The following is a 20,082-nucleotide window of genomic DNA, read 5'->3' as shown; positions in this document are numbered from 1 at the left end:
CCGGAAGTGCCCCAAATCAAACCGGAATTGACCCCAAATGAACCGAAAGTGACCTCAAGTTAACCGGAAGTGGCCCCAAATCAAACCGGAAGTGACCCCAAATCAAACCGGAAGTGACCTTTTCAAACCAGAAGTGACCCAAAAAAACGGAAGTGACCCCAGCTAGACCGGAAGTGCCTCTAATCAAACCGGAAGTGACGCAAATAGACCGGCAGTGATCCAAATCAAACCGGAAGTGACCATATTTCAACATTAAGTGCCCTAAATACCTACATTTGCGCTAACTTTCGCAAATTTTGCCCGATTAAACCCATTTCAACATTTTAACCCCAAAAGTGAACCTCCTGAAGCCGTTTTTTTTCTTTTGTTCCAAATTTCAAAAAATTTTGGTGCAATTTTTTTTCTTTTAATTCCCATTCATTCTCTATTAGGATTCAAGATTTGCTCTAACTTCTACATTTTTTAACCGATTCAACTCGTTCCAACTTTCAACTGTTCCTCTTTTGCCTTCCTATTCCACAACTTCCCACTTACCAAAAATTCTCTACAATTTTGTTATTCTACTCTAATTTCTACATTTTTCAACTTATTCAACCCATTCCACCTTTCAACTGTTCATCATTTTCCTACCTGTCGATTGATTCTCGACATTCCCAAAATTGGCAAATTCAAAAATTTCACGTTCTCACGTTAAAATCTTTGAAAAAATTTCACGAAATTTCGTTTTTCACCTCTAATTTCTACATTTTTCAACCGATTCAACCCATTCCAACTTTCAATTGTTCATCTTTTGCCTGCCTATTCCACGTCTCACCCACCAAAAATTCCAAATTTTCAAATTTGAAATTGAACCAAATTCTCCAAAATTTTGTTTTTCTACTCTAACTTCTACGTTTTTCTACCTATTCCACAACTTCCAACTTACAAAAAAATTCCACATTTTCAAATTTGGAATTCAACCAAATTCTCAAAAATTTAGTTTTTCTACTTTAATTTCTACATTTTTCAACCGATTCAACTCATTCCAACTTTTAACTGTTCAACTTTTGCCTACCTATTCCACAACTTCCCATTTACCAAAAATTCCAAATTTGAAATTCAATCAAATTCTCCAAAACTTCATTTTTCTACTCTCATTTCTACATTGGTCAAGCGATTCAACCATTCCAACTTTCAACTCTTCATCTTTTGCCTACCTATTCCACAACTTCACACTTTCCAAAAATTCCAAATTTGAAATTCAACCAAATTCTCCGACATTTTTTTTTTTTACTCTAGTTTCTATATTGTTCAACCGATTCAACCCATTCCAACTTTCAACTGTTCATCTCTTGCCTACCGATTCTACAACTTCCCACTTACCAAAAATTCCAAATTTGAAATTCAACCAAATTCTCCAAAATTTTGGTTTTCTACTCTCATTTCTACATTTCTCTACCGATTCAACCCAATCCAACTTTCAAGTTTTCATCTTTTTCCTATCTATTCCACAACTTCGCTTTGCAAAAAATTCCAAATTTTCAAATTTGAAATTCAACCAAATTCTCCAAACATTTGTTTTTCTACTCTAATTTCTACATTTTTTAACCGATTCAACCCATTCCAACTTTCAACTCATCTTTTTCCTACCTATTCCCCAAATTCCCACTTACCATAAATTCCACATTTTCAGATTTGAAATTCAACCAAACCCTCCAAAATTCCACCAAATTCTCCAAAATTCCGTTTTTCACCTCTGTTTTCTACATTTCTCAAGTAATTCAACTCGTTTCAACATCATTCGCGAGGATTTCCCAAGAAGTTATTCATAGTCTTCGCCTTCACACGCAATTTCTCCAGAAATTTCATTTTCTAGTTAACTAGAAAGAATTTCATGGCTGCAACATGTCCAGTAGAAGTTGGGAAAGGTGGCAAAAAATACTGAGAAAGCTGAGAAAAGCTCATTAAACACCTATTTGGAACATCCCACATGTGATGAGGCTAACTGGGAACAGGTGGGTATCATGATTGGGTATAAAAGGAGCCTCCCCAAACATGCTCAGTCATTCACAACCAAGTCCACAACTGCGTGAGAAAACGGTTGAACAATTTAAGAACATTTCTCAAAGCAAAATTGCAAGGAATTTAAGGATTTCAACATCTACGGTCCATAATATCAAAAGGTTCAGAGAATCTGGTGAAATCACTGCACGTAAGCGCCACGGCCGGAAACCAAGACTGAATGACCATGACCTTCAATCCCTCAGATGGCAGTGCCTTAAAAACCGACATGAGTGTGTAAAGGATATCACCAAATGGGCTCAGGAAAACTTCAGAAAACCACTGTTAGTAAATATAGATCGTCACTGCAGTAGTAAGTGTGGGTTAAAACTCTACCATAGAAAGCAAAAGCCGTTTATGAACAACATCCAGAAACGCCGCCGGGTTCTCTGAGCCCGAGCTCATGTAAAATGGACTGATGCACAATGCAAAAGTGTCTTGTGGTCTGATGAGCCCACTTTTCAAATTGTTTTTGGCAAGCAAAATGTCGTGTCCGGCCCAAAGAGGAAGACGGACCATCCGGACTGTTATCAACGCAAAGTTCAAAAGCCAGCATCTGTGATGGTATGGGGGTGCATTAGTTCCCATGGCATGGGTGACTTAAATTTTTGTGAAGGCAACATAAATGGTGAAAAGTACATACAGATTTTGGAGCAACATATACTGCCATCCAAGTGACGTCTTTTTCATGGACGCCACTGCTTATTTCAGCAAGATAATGCCAAGCCGCATTCTGCACATGTTACAACACCGTGGCTTTGAAGTAAGAGTCCAGGTTCTCCCCTGGCCCGCTTGCAGTCCAGACCTGTCTCCTATTGAAAATGTGTGGTGCATTATGAAGCGTAAAATACGACAGGTAACCGGACTGTTGAACAACTGAAGTTAAAGTTAAAGTTAAAGTTAAAGTCCCAATGATCATCGTCACACACACATCTGGGTGTGGTGAAATTTGTCCTCTGCATTTAACCCATCCCCATGTGATTTTGATCCATCCCCTGGGGGAGAGGGGAGCAGTGAGCAGCAGCGGTGCCGCGCTCGGGAATCATTTGGTGATCTAACCCCCCAATTCCAACCCTTAATGCTGAGTGCCAAGCAGGGAGGCAATGGGTCCCATTTTTATAGTCTTTGGTATGACCCGGCCGGGGTTTGAACCCACAACCTTCCAGTCTCAGGGCGGACACTCTACTACTAGGCCACTGAGCTAAGTGGTTCATCAAGCAAGAATGGGAAAGAATTCCACATGAGAAGCTAAGAGAATTAGTCTCCTCTCTTCCAAAACATTTGAGTGTTATTAAAAGGAAAGGTGATTTAAAGAAGTGGTAAACATGCCCTTTCTCAACTGCTACTGCACGTGTTGCAGCCATGAAATTCTAAGGTAATTATTATTTCAAAAATAAGATAAAGTTTATGAGTTTGAGCATTAAATATGTTGTCTTTGTAGTGTATTCAATTGAATATAGGTTGAAAAGGCTTTTCAAATCATTGTATTTTGTTTTTATTTACATTTTACACAGTTTCCCAACTTCAACCGAATCCCGTTTGTATATACCGTAATTTCCGGACTATAAGCCGCGACTTTTTTTCCAAAATTTTGGACCCTGCGGCTTATAGTCAGGTGCGGCTTATATAAGATTTTCTTCGAGATTTTTGTGATGACTTGATCACTTTTACTCTTAACACTGTTATATACAGTAAAAGCTACAAAACAAACTGACAAATAACTCGTTTTCAAATCAGACGAGTAAAAACTGGTCAAATATTTTTAAAAAAAGCTATTATTAAAATTGAAGACAATTTGCAATTCTAGTAATGACACGAATTTGATGCACAATTTGTCTTCGCGGGCCACATAGAATGATGTGGCGGGCCGTATCTGGCCCCCGGGCCTTGAGTTTGACACCTGTGCTCTAAACCCTTTCTCTTACTCTGCCATATCACTCAGAGATTACACAAAGCAGTGGCGCTGTTTGGACAATCTGCATTGTAATTGTACTGTTTTTTTTTTTGTTTTTGTTTTTTTGTACTAAGTTCATCTTGTTTTTCCTTTTTTTAATCACTTCACTGGTTTCTTTTAAATCAAACAAGTTGTTTGATCACAACTTGTTTGATATAAAAGAAACCAGTGAAGTAATCTGCATTGTATTAAAACCCAATCAATCAGCATTTAAATTCAATTCTTCTGACATTTTGCTTGCCAAAAACAAGTTGTAATGAATGTGAACTTTTAATGCATTTTATTCAGAAGGTTACTTTGAACCTTAAACGGCGGCGTGGCGTACTTATGGATTTTTACGGCCTCCGGCCTCCAGGGGGCGCTCTAGCAGGAAGCAAGAGCGGGACAGGCGAAGAAGAGATAATGCGCTGAAGAAGACGCGCTAGTTTGTGTTTACATTTCGCGCATCACGCGATTAAGACCAACATTACTGAAAGGAAGCCTTTATACACAAACCGTCATCATGGGGGACAAAAGAAATGCATATGATGCCGCTTCTAAGCCAAAGACAGTCGATGTTGATAACATTATCTTGTGTCTACTCTGGAGCGTACTTATGGATTTCTACGGCCTCCGGTCTCCAGGGGGCGCTCTAGCAGGAAGTAAGAGCGAGACAGACGAAGAAGACGTGATCGTCTCGCGCATCACGCACACACCCGCATTCACACAAAGACAGGAAGCTTTTATACACAAACCGTCATTATGGGGGATAAAAGAAATGCATATGATGCCGCTTTTAAGCAATACGTGTCGCTCGCTAGTTTAATATAATTTAGCGCTTCGTGCATGAATAAGATTACCATGAACAGAACCTCTTCACACTCGAAGAAATGCATAAAACCGACGACGAAAGAGAGACTGAGAAAGTGCGAGGCGAAGGATATCTAACGCTATTCCAATCGGACACTAAGGAGGAAGACTTCGATAGTTTCAGTGCACAGGAGGAAGATGAAGACGGCTCTTTTTTTACTTTTACTGGTATGTTTTTTTTAACCAGCCCTGTTCGTGCTGTGCTACCGTGTTGCTGCTGTGTTGGTGCTGTGTTAATTCCGTGTTGCTGCGGTATTACTGCCGCGTCACAGGCAGTGTTTGGAAAGAAATGTTAAGGTATGTTATTAAAGCTTTAAAAAAAACTTTGTGTCCAGTCTTTCTTCGCTAATAACTCGCGTGCACACTTCCGCGTTGCTGCGGTACTACTGCTGCATCACAGGCAATGTTAAGAAAGACATGTTCAAGTATGTTATTAAAACGTTAAAAAGGCTTTCTATGTACTGTCTTTCTTTGTAAAAAACTCGTGTGCACGTGCGGTTTATAGTCCGGTGCGGTTTATGTAAGAAAAAAAAATGAAATATCCCTAAATTTTAGCTGGTGCGGTTTATAGTCCGGCAATTACGGTAAGTTTTTTCCCCTTTATGGTGCATTTTATGGCTGATGCGACTTGTACTCCGGAGCGACTTTTAGTCCGAAAAATACGGTAAATTCAATCTGAGAATAGTTGTCAATTAATCTGGCATTGAGAAAAGTCAATTTTTCTTGACTCTGAGATCGCACTAGTTGTTTCTCGTTTTTCTTGAAAACTAATCAACGGTTTCCCACAAGTGGTCTCGCAGCATACTGGTTTAGTGCGGCGTGTCCGGGCCCTCCGCCTTCCTTTCAAATGTCCGTTTTAGTCACCGCGGGACAACTTCGCTCGACGAGCTATCGGCATGCTCACCCTCCTCCTGCGCCAGACGACAGGCCTCACTGATGCGGTTTCCCGTCAGATAGCTGAAGACTGCCTCCGTGCGGCGCCCTTTGCCCGCCAGTGCCACTTCCTTCTCCACCCGCCGGGCGGTGCGGTGGGACAGCCAGGCGGAGAAGGCGCGGCGCCTCTCCAGCTGCTGTTCGTAGTCGCCCTCCGGGACCTCGGCGTGCGGCTGCCGCCCCCAGAGAGCCTCGCACAGGGTCCACACCTCACACCAGTAGGCCAGCAATGCTGAGGACACAAAGCATGGCAATTAACAGGTGGGAGAAGGTCAGGCCCGTGCCGGGCGCAACTTCCGACTCGGCCGTGCGGTCGTTTCCGAAACGCAAATGCATTCTGAGTGTGCGAGGAAGATAGCACCGCACCACATCCTTCGGCTCAGACGCCGACAAAGCTCTTCATCCCAATTTCACCCCACGAGGCGCGTTTTGAGGTCAATTTCCAACCGCCACATATCGGACGACTGCGTTTGCAGACACGACGGCGGAAGCGCACGGCATTCATGCGGCTGTCTTACGGTCCGCATGCGCCCGCTCATCGCTCAGCTCGGAGATCCAATCGGCGTAATCGTGCAGCGCCGCCGCACCGGGCCGCGGGCGGATGTGAGGGCAAGTGGAGTCTGTGGCGATGGTGCTGTGCTTCAGACAGATTTCCAGGGGGCGCTGCAGTACCTCTCCGCTCTGCTCCTCACTCATCTTCTCTCCCGGGGCCACCAGCTGCTCCAAGAGCACCTTGTAGGCGCTCTCCGTAAGCCTGCAATTACAATGCATGGTTTGTTAAGTTACAAAACGACGCCACTCCAGTTCGCCGTCATAACCTCGGCTTGATTTTCATTCTATCTTGTTGGCGTCTTACGGTATGGTGCTGCCGGGTTTTGGCCGGAGACTGAAGTCCATGGTGTTTGCGGGCGGTTGGCCAAGCTGCTCGGCCGGTGGGAAGCTCAACGAATTGCCGCAGTGGGCCAGCGTCCAGCCAGGACCCCAGCCTACGCGGAAGGAGCGGCCCATGTACAAACCGGTGTCCATCAGCAAGTTGCCCTGCAAATGAGCAAAATGGATTCGTGCCACGGATAATGTAGAAAATCAAATGAGAGAGCCTACGTAGTTTTCAGGACTACCAAAAGAAATGTATTTTCAGAATCAACTAGAATTTGCAATTTCTGGAGAAATTGCATGCGAAGGCGAAGAAGCTGAATAATTACTTGGGGAATGCTGCAGATAATGCAGTTGGAACGGGCTGAATCAGTCAAATAATGTAGGAATTAGAAGGGGAAAACTAAATTTTGCCAAATTTGACGTGGATTTTAAAGTTCAAAATTTTGAATTTTTAGTAGGTGGGAAGCTGTGGAATCGGTAGGCATAAACTGCAGTTAAAAGTTGAAACGGGTTGAATCAGTTGAAAAATGGAGAAATTAGAAGGGAAGAACAAAATTTGCGGCACTTCCGGTTTGTTTTGGGGAACTTCTGCTTCAATTGAGGCCACTTCTGGTTGATTTGGGGCAACGTTCGGTTTATTTGCCCCACTTCTGGTTTGCTCTGGGGCACTTCCAGTTCAATGTACATCACCTTTCGGATTATTTGGGGCACTTCTGGTTCAATTGAAGTCACTTTCGGTTTGTTTGGGGCACTTCCGGTTCACTTTCGGTCAAGTTAGGGGCACTTCTGGTTCACTTCCTGTTCATGTTGGGGTACTTCCTGTTCATTTTGGGGCACTTCCTGTTCGTTTTGGGGCACTTCCTGTTTGTTTTGGGGCACTTCCTGTTTGTTTTGGGGCACTTCCAGTTCAGTTCGTGTTCATTCTGGGGTCACTCCAAGATGGCCGCCACACTGTGGAAGTGGGAGTGAAGGGGTGAATTAGGTAAGCATAGTGGAAGTGGGGTGGTGGTGAAGGGGTTGAATATGGTAAGCATTCGGTGAATAGTTTAAAGTTAGAACGGGTTTAATCTGTCAAATAATGTAGGAATTAGACGGGAAGAACGAAATTTTGTAAAATTTGGTTTAAATTTCAAAATGGAAAATTTTGAATTTTTTGGTGAGTGTGAAATTTTGAAATAGGTAGGTAAGAGATGAACAGTTTTAAGTTGGAATGGGTTGAATCGGTTGAATAAGGTAGAAATAAAAAGGGGAAATAAAATTTTGCGAAATTCTGCGGGAATTTTAAAGGAAAAATGTGTAATTTGTGAATTGTGGTAAGTTTTGGAAGAGGTAGGCATAAAATGAACAGTTTAAAGTTCGGGTTGAATCGGTCGACAAATGTAGAGATTTGAAGGGGAAAACAAAATTTTGTGAAATTTTGCAAAATTCCGCAGGAATTTTAAAGTTGAAAATGTGAATTCTTGCCAAGTTTTGGAATTGATAGGCATAAGATGAACAGTTTAAAGTTGGAATGGGTTGAATCGATCAATAAATGTATATATGTTAGAAGGGAAAACAGAATTTTGCGAAATTCTGCGGGAATTTTGAAGTTGAAAATGTGATTTTGTTTTAGTAAATGGGAAGTTCTGGAACTAGTAGACAAAAGATGAACATTTTAAAGTTGGAACAGGGTGAATCAGTCAAGAAATGTAGGTTCACTGTATGCGCAGCCAAACTTTCTGCATTTCACTGTGATTACCTCCCGATAGGCTTACCCGCATGTTAATCAAGCGATGGGATTAAAGTGATTCGGTTTGGCTTCTTACTTGGTCCAGCAACCCCACTCATTTTTGCTGGTCATAATCTTTCTTTATTTTAAAAGAAAAAAGCGAGTGCATGGGTTGATGCGTAATGCGTTGATTAGCTTCTTTGCTTTGATGCCGGCATGCTGCGGTGAGGGTGGGGCGGTTCACTGTGACTGCCTCGCAATAGGCTTACATGTATGTCAATCAATTGATTCTAGGCTACAGGAAAAAAGGGTTGTTTTTTTAAATGTCATGCGATCGACCAGTAGTAGCTTACTTCGGTGACGCCCTTGAGCACGGTTGCCGTAATGCTGAAAGCAATGCGACCTTGTACTAAAACGTACTGAAACATTTTGGCAGAGGGCTGTGTACAACCAGTATGAATCAACAAATTCATCAATTGATCCATATGTAAGGTGCTCTGCATTATAAGGTGCACTGTGGGTTTTTGAGTAAATATTAAGTTTTTAAGTGGGCCTTATAGTGCGGAAAATACAGTAAATGTTGATTGTGACATTAAAAATGAATGGGGAAAATTTTGCCGGAAATTTGTAAATTTTGCGAAAACTGATCATTTTTGGAAGGGAAAAAAAGGGAAGCACCCATCACGTGAATATGTGGAATATGTTGAAATTGGAATGGGGTGAATCGGATCAAGTATGTGGAAGTAGTCCTGGGACAAAAAAATGCGAAAAATGAAAAAGTAGAATAACTTGTGTGACGGCAAACTAGAATTTGCAATTTCCAGAGAAATTGCGTGTGAAGGCAAAGACGCTGAATAAATACTTGGGGAATGCTACAGAACAATGTTTAAAGTTGGAAGAGGTTGAATCGGTTAAATAATGTAGGAACTAGAAGGGAAAAACGAAACTTTGTCAAATTTGGCGTAAATTTCAAAATTGAAAATTTTGAATTTTGGTAAGTGGTAAGTTTTGGAATAGGGAGGCAAAAGATGAAGACTTAAAAGTTGGAACGGGTTGAATCGGTTGAAAAATTTAGAAATTAGAAGGATAAAAGGAAATTTTGTGCACATTTCATGAAACTGCAATTTTTGAAACGTGGCCTCTTGGTAATATTGACAATATTCCCCAATGTGATTTGAATGAGCTGAATGATGTGACTTTCAAGCGGGAGCGATGGATATGTGAAATGTTGAATGTGCCATTAAGAATGAATGGGGAAAATCTTGCCGTAAATTTGCGAATTAGAAAAATGGAGTACATCAAAAGTGGAATGAAGTGAATCAGATGAATCATGTGGAAGTAGTAGCAGGACAAAAAAGTGAGGAGAATAAAATAGAAGAAGCAGCGGAATAGTAAAGTGAATGGTGTGGAATAACATAAGTGTGAAGGCCTTTGCTTTCTCACTAATTAACCCTCCTATTGTCCTCAAATATAATATCAAATGTGGTCCTTGTGGCCAATTTTAAGCCAGGCACATTTACCTTCAGAAAATAATTTACACCATTTTTCTGCCCAAGTTTTTGTGAAAGGTACTTTATTTGTCGACTACATAAATAACACAATAAAAATCATTGAGCTGCCTTCTCTAGCGCCACCATCAATTAATCTGGCGAATGTCCGCTCCCTGGCGAACAAGATGGACGAACTGCTGCTCCTCACTTCAAGGAACACGGACTTCAGCAGATCCGCCGCGCTGTGTTTTGTTGAAACGTGGCTTAGCGGACGCACCCCCCACCACGCCGTGGAGTTAGCTTGGTTTCAGCTAATGCGTGCAGATCGCAGCATGGAGCTCTCCGGAAAATCAAAGGGAGGTGGTCTCTGTTTCTACATTAATGAACGTTGGTGTACTGATGTCACTGTGTTGAAAGAGTTTTGCTGCCCTCTCCTAGAAACACTTTTCATAAACTGCCAGCAGTTCTATTCACCACGGGAGTTCTCCTCGATTGTCTGGTGGCTGTTTACACGCACGTGCGAGTGAAGCCACGCAGATGCTGGCTGATCAGATGACAGACATGGAGAAACTTCTACCAAATTCACTAATCACTGTTCTGGGTGATCTTAACAGGGCGAACCTCGCACACGAACTCCCCAGATACAGACAGCACATAACGTGTCCCACCAGAGGGGCACAGACACTAAACCACTGCTACACCGTAATTAAGGATGCATACCACTCTGTGGCTCGTGCAACTTTAGGACTCTCAGACCACTGTCTACTTCATCTGATCCCGGCCTACAGGCAGAAACTAAAAACTTCTAAGCCTGTGGTGAGGACTGTGAGGAAGCGGACAGTGGAGTCAAGGCAGGACCTCCAAGCCTGCTTTGACTGCACCGATTGGGAGTTTTTGAAGCTGCAACTTCAGACCTGCATGAACTCACTGACACTGTCACATCGTACATCAGTTTTTGTGAGGATCTATGTGTGCAGACTAAAACCTTCTGCACGTACAACAACGACAAACCTTGGTTTACACCGAACCTCAGGAGGCTGCGCAAAGTCAAGGAGGAGGCCTACAGGAGCGGCGACCGGGACCTGTTCAAGCAGACCAGAAACACACTGAACCGAGAGGTCAGGAAAGCCAGGAGGTGTTACGGGGAGAGCCTGGAGAGACACCTCTCTGCCAATCCTGATCCCTCAACAGTGTGGAAAGGTCTGCAGAGCATCACGGGCTTCAAGAAATGAACCCCCCATCCTGTGGAGAGCCCAAGGCTTGATAACCAGCTAAACAGGTTCTACTGCAGGTTTGATCAGTCCTCCCACACAACAGGACCTCCTACAGCACAATCCACATACTCATCTCCCCCCACAACCGCTCTGTCCACACCTCCATCACCTACTCCCTCTCTTGCATTGGCCGCACCTGCGCTCCAGATCCGCGAGGAGGAAGTGCGCCAGATGTTCCGGAGACAAAAGATCAAGAAGGCACGGGGCCCAAACGGTGTGTCACCTTCCTGCTTGAAAGTCTGTGCTGAGCAGCTGGCACCCGCCTTTGCACGGATCTTCAACCGTTCCCTGGAGCTGTGTGAGCTGCCCTCGTGCTTCAAGAGCTCCACTATCGTTACAGTGGCCAAGAAACCCGCCATCACAGGTTTGAATGACTATAGACCTGTCGCTCTGACATCTGTGGTCATGAAATCTTTCGAGACCTGAAGGATGTCACGGGCCCCCTGCTTGACCCCCTCCAGTTTGCCTACCGGGCAAACAGGTCGGTGGATTATGTGGTCAACATGGGACTGCACTACATCCTGCACAACTTGGACACCCCAGGAACGTACGCCAGGATCCTGTTTGTAGACTTCAGCTTGGCGTTCAATACCATCGCTCCTGACATCCTCCAACAGAAGCTCATCCAGCTCGCGGTGCCTGCCTCCACCTGTCAGTTGATCACCAGCTTCCTGACCAACAGGAGACAGCGTGTGAGGCTGGGGAGCATCACATCTGACACCTGGACCTCCAATACTGGTCCCCCTCAGGGGTGCGTCCTTTCCCCACTGCTCTTCTCTCTCTACACCAACGATTTCTCCTCAGGTGACTCTCCTGTGAAGCTCCTCAAGTATGCAGACGACACCACTCTCATCGGACTGATCCGGGACGGTGATGAGACTGCATACAGACAGGAGGTGGAGCGGCTGGTCCACTGGTGCAGCCAAAACCACCTGGAGCTGAACCCGCTCAAGACCGTGGAGATGACAGTGGACTTCAGGCGAGACCCTTCACCACTTTCACCCCTTACTATCCGCAGTAATACTATTCTCTCCACAGACACCTTCAAGTTCCTGGGAACCACAATCTCTCGGGACCTGAAATGGACCGGCCACATAGACTCTGTCCGGAAGGAGGCATTGCTGTTCAATAACATCCTGCTCTCCACACCTTTTTTGAATTGTCTACACCAGGGGTCTCAAACTCAATTTACCTGGGGGCCGCTGGAGGTAGAGTCTGGGTGAGGCTGGGCCGCATCAAATCGTAATCCACAAAAGTAATCCATAAAAAAGGTCCTGATCCAATCTTCTCAATTTGAACAAATTAACAGTCAGAACATGCAGAACATGAAGAACAGGAACAGTTCTTCAGAACATGGGCTTCATTTCTACTTCCTCCTACTCCTTGCTGCCAGAGACTTGGCAACGCTTCCTCTCACACAGCTGAGCCACATTTGGCTTGAGGGAGAAGGCAACTGAGACCCTCAGTATGGCTTTAAGATGCTCATCTTTAATTCTGGACCTGTACTTTGACTTATTGAAGTTCATTGTGGAGAAGAGCTTTTCACACAGATAGGTGCTGCCAAAAAGGCACATGGTCCGCTTGAACATCCTGGAAAGCTCAGGGAAGCTGGGGGGCAGTTCTCTCAAAAATTGTCCAAGCTCCACTGGTTCTTCCACTCACTTTCCTGAACTTGGCTTTGAGTTCAGTATTGCACTGCAGGTCAATTAGCTCCATCTGCAGAACAGGGGGGGCATCCTCAACATCAAAGGAGAAGGGGTCAGCAAAAATGTTAAAAGTGGCTCTGTGTGTCTTGAAGTATGCAAACCTGTGATCAAATTCTTCTTGTAGCTTCCCAATGGTATCAGCATACTTCTCACCACTGAATGCTGTGCCTGAATCCATTTCCAGCTTTTGCTATCATTTCACTCACAACATAGCTAGCTTTCACAGCCGCTTCGTTCTCTTTGCTTGTTTTTTTGAAAAAAACTTGTTGCCTCAGTAGAGATTATTTAAGTTTGGCGACCCGATCCTCTCGCTCATCTCCCAGGTATTTTGCATACTCCTCAGCATGTTTAGTTGAGTAATGACGTCTGATGTTAAACTCTTTGTTAACAGCAACTTTACCCATGCATATTAGACAGGTTGCGACGTTCCTGTGCTCAACAAAAAAATATCCCGCCTCCCACTTCTCCTGAAATTGCCTGTGCTCATCCGCAAATTTTCTCTTCACGGCAGGTTTTGAAACAGACATGACGGGGGCTGACAAACAATGTACAGCACTAGGTGACAGTGACAAGATATTTCCCTCCACTCGCTCATTCAAACATGTCAAAGTGCTAATTCGCCAATTAGCCAATTGCTAATTCGCCCAGTTGTCACGAGCCTGAGCTACGGGAGCCCATACGTGTCAAAAAAAGTAAAACGGCCAGATGCATGTGCGAAAAGAAATTCGCGGGCCGCACTAACACACAGCTTAGATGTCACGCAGGGGGCCGCAAAATATTGTCCCGAGGGCCGCAATTGGCACGCGGGCCATGAGTTTGAGACCCCTGGTCTACACTGTTTGTACTATGTGTACTCTCTGCATCCATTGCAGCCCGGTCATCCTGGAAGAGGGACCCTCCCATCTGTGGTCTCTTCTCAAGGTTTCTCATTTCCCCTAGCTAGAGTTTTGAGTTTTTCCTTGCCCTCCTGGGAGTTTAAGATCAGGGGATGTTTGAGAATATTTGTCATTTTTCACATGTCCTGAGTGTTGTTAGTCACCTAAGTGTTTAACAGAGGCTGTGATGTACCGAAGTCAAATTTCTTTTTTGGCACGCTCAAACATGGCGAATGAAAACTCTTGAACCTTGAAAATCTTTAAATTAGAACTAATTTATGCTGACGTTTTCACAAAAATCTTCTCAAACTTATTTCTCAACATTAATGACCACAAGTCTGGTTTTGGTGGTGATGGAATATGACTTATGCATGACTTATTTATTTTAATTAAATGTTTGTAGTATTATTCTGGCTAGTTACTGTAACATATCACTCACCCCTCTTTCGTTATCCTGGCTTGGGACACTCTGGTTTATTCTCTCTCACTTTTCTCAACATTGTAACATTGTAACCTTCCTTTTGAGCAGTTCCTCACCCAGATGTGAAAAAAATGATCACACGTAATGTGTCCATGCAGTCCTTCAACAATATCAAGCACAAACCTTGTGGCTGGATTTGGTATTTCAGATACTGTGCTGGGAGATTTGCCCGCGTACACCTACATATTCTAGGCAAAGCTGCATCACATGCTGCCCATATTTTGATGCCATATTTGGCTGATTTACTAGGCATATATTGCCAGAAGGAAAGCGTCCACGAAACGCAACAAAGCACTCATCAACAGTCACTTTGGTGCCTGGATTATAAAGCAGTTCTTCATGCCTTGTTTGTCATCGAAGCATATGACACGGGACAAAACATGCAATGTCTTGAGAGACATGGAGACTGGAACCATTTCTCTTCCAGTCTGAGCATTCCAAAGGCTTGTTGTTGCTTCACCTTTTGATTTGTAAACCCCTGCCAAAATTAGCAAGCAAACGTAGGCTTCCACATCAAAAAAGTCAAAATCAGGGTCCTCCTCTATGTCACTTTCATTGCCAAAGACCTGTTCCATAACGAGTAAAGCCTTTTTCTAGACCACATTTTCAGAGACAGGCAGATAGCAGTATACTCAATGAAGAATGATTTAGATAGAGGACTGCCGTGCAAGCGTTTATACGTTTGTGCCACCCTGATTTTGCATAAACTACTAATGTCCTCGTGGAATACCCCACCGTCCACAGTGTGTGATAAATCAGTTCTACTGAGTACAGGTCACACGCGCATGCACGCATGCGGGAAATCTCACTGACAGATGTTTTAACAGCTAAATCAGCTTGGGGTCAAATTGACCCCAAAGGACAACCAATGCATGTAATACGTGTTCAGTATATTGAAAAAATATCTTGAAAAAAATCATGCTGAATCAGTTGTCCCCATCAATTTAGGAAGTCATGAAATATAATAAAAAAAATATAAAAAAATAAACTACTTTTTTTTTAATCATAAACATCAATTGGGGTCAAATTGACCCAAATGACGATAGGAGGGTTAAACCGCTGCTTACTTTTTTGGTTCAATCAGATTCAAAACAGCTGTGCCTTTATTCAAAAACAGAACATTTCAAATGAACTTAAATTACCGGTCCATTCATCTGTCAGAAAATACAAAACAAATGTTTGCAAATGTGGCGGCTCGGTGGCGCACTGGGTAGCACGTCCGCCTCACAGTTAGGAGGGTGCGGGTTCGATCCCACCTCCGGCCCTCCCTGTGCGGAGTTTGCATGTTCTCCCCGAGCCCGCGTGGGTTTTCTCCGGGCACTCCGGTTTCCTCCCACCTACCAAACATGCTTGGTAGGCCGATTGATCACTCCAAATTGTCCCTAGGTGTGAGTGCGTGTGCGAATGGTTGTTTGTCTCTGTGTGCCCTGCGATTGGCTGGCAACCGGTTCAGGGTGTCCCCCGCCTACTGCCCGATGACGGCTGGGATAGGCTCCAGCACGCCCGCGACCCCCGTGGGGACTAAGCGGTTCAGAAAATGGACGGATGGATGGATGGATGTTTGCAAATGTCTTAGGGTGTATTTAGAACAGAAAAGTCCTTTAGTCCGCTTGTTTGGTCCGGACCAAAAGCGGACTTAATTTTTTTCGTTTAGTGCGGTTCCTATTCAAACTGTGTATTTTGTAAGTGAAGTATACACATCCACGCTTGTGACGATCTGTGCTCCACTTGGACAGCAATGACCAGGGCGGCACATGGAGCACAGACCTGGAAATGGAGGGAAAACACACGAGTCCTACGCACTGCGTTCCTGCTCTGCATATTGTGCTGTTGGTGCAGATCTTCGCTGTTTGTATTCACACCTCCAGCGAACCGCACCAAAGCTCGTTTGGAAGCGAACAGAGACCACTTGAAAAAGTGGGTCTCGGTCTGTTTCTTTAATGCACACGAGTATTCATTTGCGTGTATTCACACCAGCCTTCCAATCAAACCCTGGTCCGTTTAAAGCAGACCAAACAGTCAGGTCTGAACACACCCTTAGCTCAAATGAAAAAAGCAAATAGTCTGCTCCGACAAAGAACTAAAGAAGTCAGAGAACATTGTTGCAAAGTTGTAATTCGAAGTATATGGAGCATTTGAAGTTAGATTGTGTATCCAAGCGCTACTTCAATGAGAAAAACAATTGTCAATGCATTTTTACAATCAACTAGTTGTTGATGAATTGCTGCACTTTTGAACTGGTTGTTAGTTGAGAAGACAAAATGAGACCCTGCTGAGAGCCAAGCTACATTACGGCAAATTTCAACTTCAGTCTTCCCTTTTGCAAATTTCCAAAAGTTTAGGTGGGAGGGAGCAGAGTAACATGCAGTGGACTTGCCTTTCCTTGGGCGATAGACTCTTCCAGCGGCACGGGGCCTCCCAAGCGCCGAACCCCGACTGTCCTCACCAGGGGTTCCGCCTGCTTGGGGGAAAGCATGAAGGAGGAGGCGGCGGCGGGTACCGCCCAATGGAATGAGCGGAGCGCTCTGGGCCACGGCAGGAGTGAAGCAAGCCCACGAGGGGAATCAGGGGGCTGAGACAGGAGGCCAGAAGAAATGCGAGCCTGGAAGAGAGGGCCCACTGGCCACAGGGGCGAAAAACGTTCACATACTTGCGTGTGAAAAACACTTGCGGCCATTGCAGTAATGTCGCACATTCAAAGTTCCTACCCGAGGGTTGTCCCGGCTGCACGTGACACGGCGAGAAGTCCGAGGAGATCTTCAGGTGATCCTGACAAAAGTCGCTTTCGTCTTCATCCTCGGCTAAAAGAGACGCCTTCATGATCTAAGACAAACAAAGGGTGCTTATCTTTCATGGCTTTGTTGTGCAGCAAGTGAGCCTTATTTTCCCTCCAAGTGATGATGTGCTAATTGATTTAATTTCTTGACTGTAGGAGTAGAAAGCAAACGGCTCACCGCGAGCTGCGACAAATGGAGCGTTAAAGAGACAGCGGCATAGCGGTGTCTATGCTTAGTCCAGTTCCAGTTAGGAAAGTTGTTTTGCACACATTACTGTCCTTGATAGTCAGGTGATGATGTTTCACTTTTTATCGTTGCCTTTATTCTATGGCGCCACTGCACGGCGGCCCCGCCACCAGTATGGAGCAGCGATTGGACAAGCCAAAGCTAACTACCGTAATTGCCGGACTATAAGCCGCAACTTTTTTCCAAAATTTTGGACCCTGCAGCTTATAGTCAGGTGCGGCTTATAAGATTTTTTTCGTGATTTTTGTGATGACTTGATCACTTTTACTCTTAACACTATTATATACAGTAAAAGCTACAAAACAAACTGACAAATAACTCGTTTTCAAATCCGACGAGTAAAACTGGTCAAATATTTTAAAAAAAAAAGCTATTATTAAAAGTGAAGACAATTTGCAATTCTAGTAATGACACACGAATTTGATGCACAATTTGTCTTCGCGGGCCACATAGAATGATGTGGTGGGCCGTATCTGGCCCCCGGGCCTTGAGTTTGACACCTGTGCTCTAAACCCTTTCTCTTACTCTGCCATATCACTCAGAGATTACACAAAGCAGTGGCGCTGTTTGGACAATCTGCATTGTAATTGTACTAAGTTCATCTTGTTTTTCCTTTTTTTAATCACTTCACTGGTTTCTTTTAAATCAAACAAGTTGTTTGATAACAACTTGTTTGATATAAAAGAAACCAGTGAAGTAATCTGCATTGTATTAAAACCCAATCAATCAGCGTTTAAATTCAATTCTTCTGACATTTTGCTCACCAATAACAGGTTGTAATGAATGTGAACTTTTAATGCATTTTATTCAGAAGGTTACTTTGAACCTTAAACGGCGGCGCGGCGTACTTATGGATTTTTGCGGCCTCCGGCCTCCAGGAGGCGCTCTAGCAAGAAGCAAGAGCGAGACAGGCGAAGAAGAGACAATGCGCCGAAGAAGACGTGCTAGTTTTTGTTTACATTTCGCGCATCACGCGATCAAAACGGACATTACTGAAAGGAAGCCTTTATACACAAACCGTCATCATGGGGGACAAAAGAAATGCATATGATGCCGCTTTTAAGCCAAAGGCAGTCGATGTTGATGACATTATCTTGTGTCTACTCTGGAGCGTACTTATGGATTTTTACGGCCTCCGGTCTCCAGGGGGGCGCTCTAGCCGGAAGCAAGAGCGAGACAGGCGAAGAAGAGATAATGCGCCGAAGAAGACGCGCTAGTTTGTGTTTACATTTCGCGCATCACGCGATCAAGACAGACATTACTGAAAGGAAGCCTTTATACACAAACCGTCATCATGGGGGACAAAATAAATGCATATGATGCAGCTTTTAAGCCAAAGGCAGTCGATGTTGATGACATTATCTTCTGTCTACTCTGGAGCGTACTTATGGATTTTTACGGCCTCCGCTCTCCAGGGGGCGCTCTAGCAGGAAGCAAGAGCGAGACAGACGAAGAAGAGATAATGCGCCGAAGAAGACGCGATCGTCTCGCGCATCACGCACACACCCGCATTCACACAAAGACAGGAAGCTTTTATACACAAACCGTCATTATGGGGGATAAAAGAAATGCATATGATGCCGCTTTTAAGCAATACGTGTCGCTCGCTAGTTTAATATAATTTAGCGCTTCGTGCATGAATAAGATTACCATGAACAGAACCTCTTCACACTCGAAGAAATGCATAAAACCGACGACGAAAGAGAGACTGAGAAAGTGCGAGGCGAAGGATATCTAACGCTATTCCAATCGGACACTAAGGAGGAAGACTTCGATAGTTTCAGTGCACAGGAGGAAGATGAAGACGGCTCTTTTTGTACTTTTACTGGTATGTTTTTTTTTTAACCAGCCGTGTTGCTGCTGTGTAACCGCCCCCATTACCGCCGCGTCTCGGTGACTTTGCTGTGTTAATTCCGTGTTGTTGTGGTATTACTGCCGCGTCACAGGCAGTGTTTGGAAAGAAATGTTAAGGTATGTTATTAAAGCTTTAAAAAAAAACTTTGTGTCCAGTCTTTCTTTGCTAATAACTCGCGTGCACACTTCCGCGTTGCTGCGGTACTACTGCTGCGTCACAGGCAATGTTTAGAAAGACATGTTCAAGTATGTTATTAAAACGTTAAAAAGGCTTTCTATGTACTGTCTTTCTTTGTAAAAAACTCGTGTGCAAGTGCGGCTTATAGTCCGGTGCGGCTTATGTAAGAAAAAAAAAAAAGAAATATCCCTGAATTTTAGCTGGTGCGGCTTATAATCCGGTGCGGCTTATAGTCCGGCAATTACGGTACTCGTGGTAACCCCCGATGCACGCCCCTTAAGTTTATGGCATGTGTTTCTGGCCTCTTCGCAGCATTCTATTTTGGGGCTAAAAGTCAGTCTGTACAAATGTGTAATGCAAGTGAGCCCGGTCCAGCCAGCGTCCAAGGGTAGATGGAGGCTCAACGTAACGGGGCGCCCACAGAAATCCACCGCCCCAGTTTCTGATTTGACACCGCTCCATAGTTGCCGGCAGATGCTGTCCTAACGCTTCCTTGCTTTACTTTTGCCATGTTTTGTTGAGACGGACAACTAAAAGCAAAGAATGCGAACGCTGCACAAATAAGTGGCCAAGACCTACCTGCAGCGTGTGGGGGTTGATGCCCAATGAGGACACAATGTGGCTGGGAACAGAGACGCCAGGAGCTGAAATATCGGCACCCGCGGCGCCCCCCGGCCCGTCTGGCGGCCCAAGGTTGTCCCCGTGCCCTGGTGCTCTCTCCGCCGGAAGGCCCTGCGTGACGTCGGCCATGTCGCTGTCCAACTCGGCCACGCCGCTCGCCAGGTCAATGACGACCGCCGAGGTCTGACGAGACCAAAGGAAATCATTGAGTCTGCCATTT

General features: G+C 44.4%; 1 protein-coding gene across 2 annotated transcripts in view; it reads right to left on the bottom strand.

The window, feature by feature from the left end:
- nup98 (nucleoporin 98 and 96 precursor) overlaps window positions 1-20,082 on the bottom strand; it is a 49,364-nt gene that overhangs the window by 8,829 nt on the left and 20,453 nt on the right. For both annotated transcript variants that reach the window (XM_049743114.1, XM_049743116.1), the window contains 6 exons: window positions 19,821-20,045; window positions 16,895-17,009; window positions 16,564-16,805; window positions 6,633-6,814; window positions 6,295-6,530; window positions 5,748-6,008 (listed from right to left, as the gene is read on the bottom strand). In XM_049743114.1, coding sequence (XP_049599071.1) covers window positions 5,748-6,008; window positions 6,295-6,530; window positions 6,633-6,814; window positions 16,564-16,805; window positions 16,895-17,009; window positions 19,821-20,045 — 1,261 coding nt within the window. The remainder of the gene's footprint in view (window positions 1-5,747; window positions 6,009-6,294; window positions 6,531-6,632; window positions 6,815-16,563; window positions 16,806-16,894; window positions 17,010-19,820; window positions 20,046-20,082) is intronic.

Source organism: Syngnathus scovelli, chromosome 15, assembly GCF_024217435.2.
Source record: "Syngnathus scovelli strain Florida chromosome 15, RoL_Ssco_1.2, whole genome shotgun sequence".
Taxonomy (NCBI): domain Eukaryota; kingdom Metazoa; phylum Chordata; class Actinopteri; order Syngnathiformes; family Syngnathidae; genus Syngnathus; species Syngnathus scovelli.
This window is presented reverse-complemented; position numbering and strand designations above follow the sequence as displayed.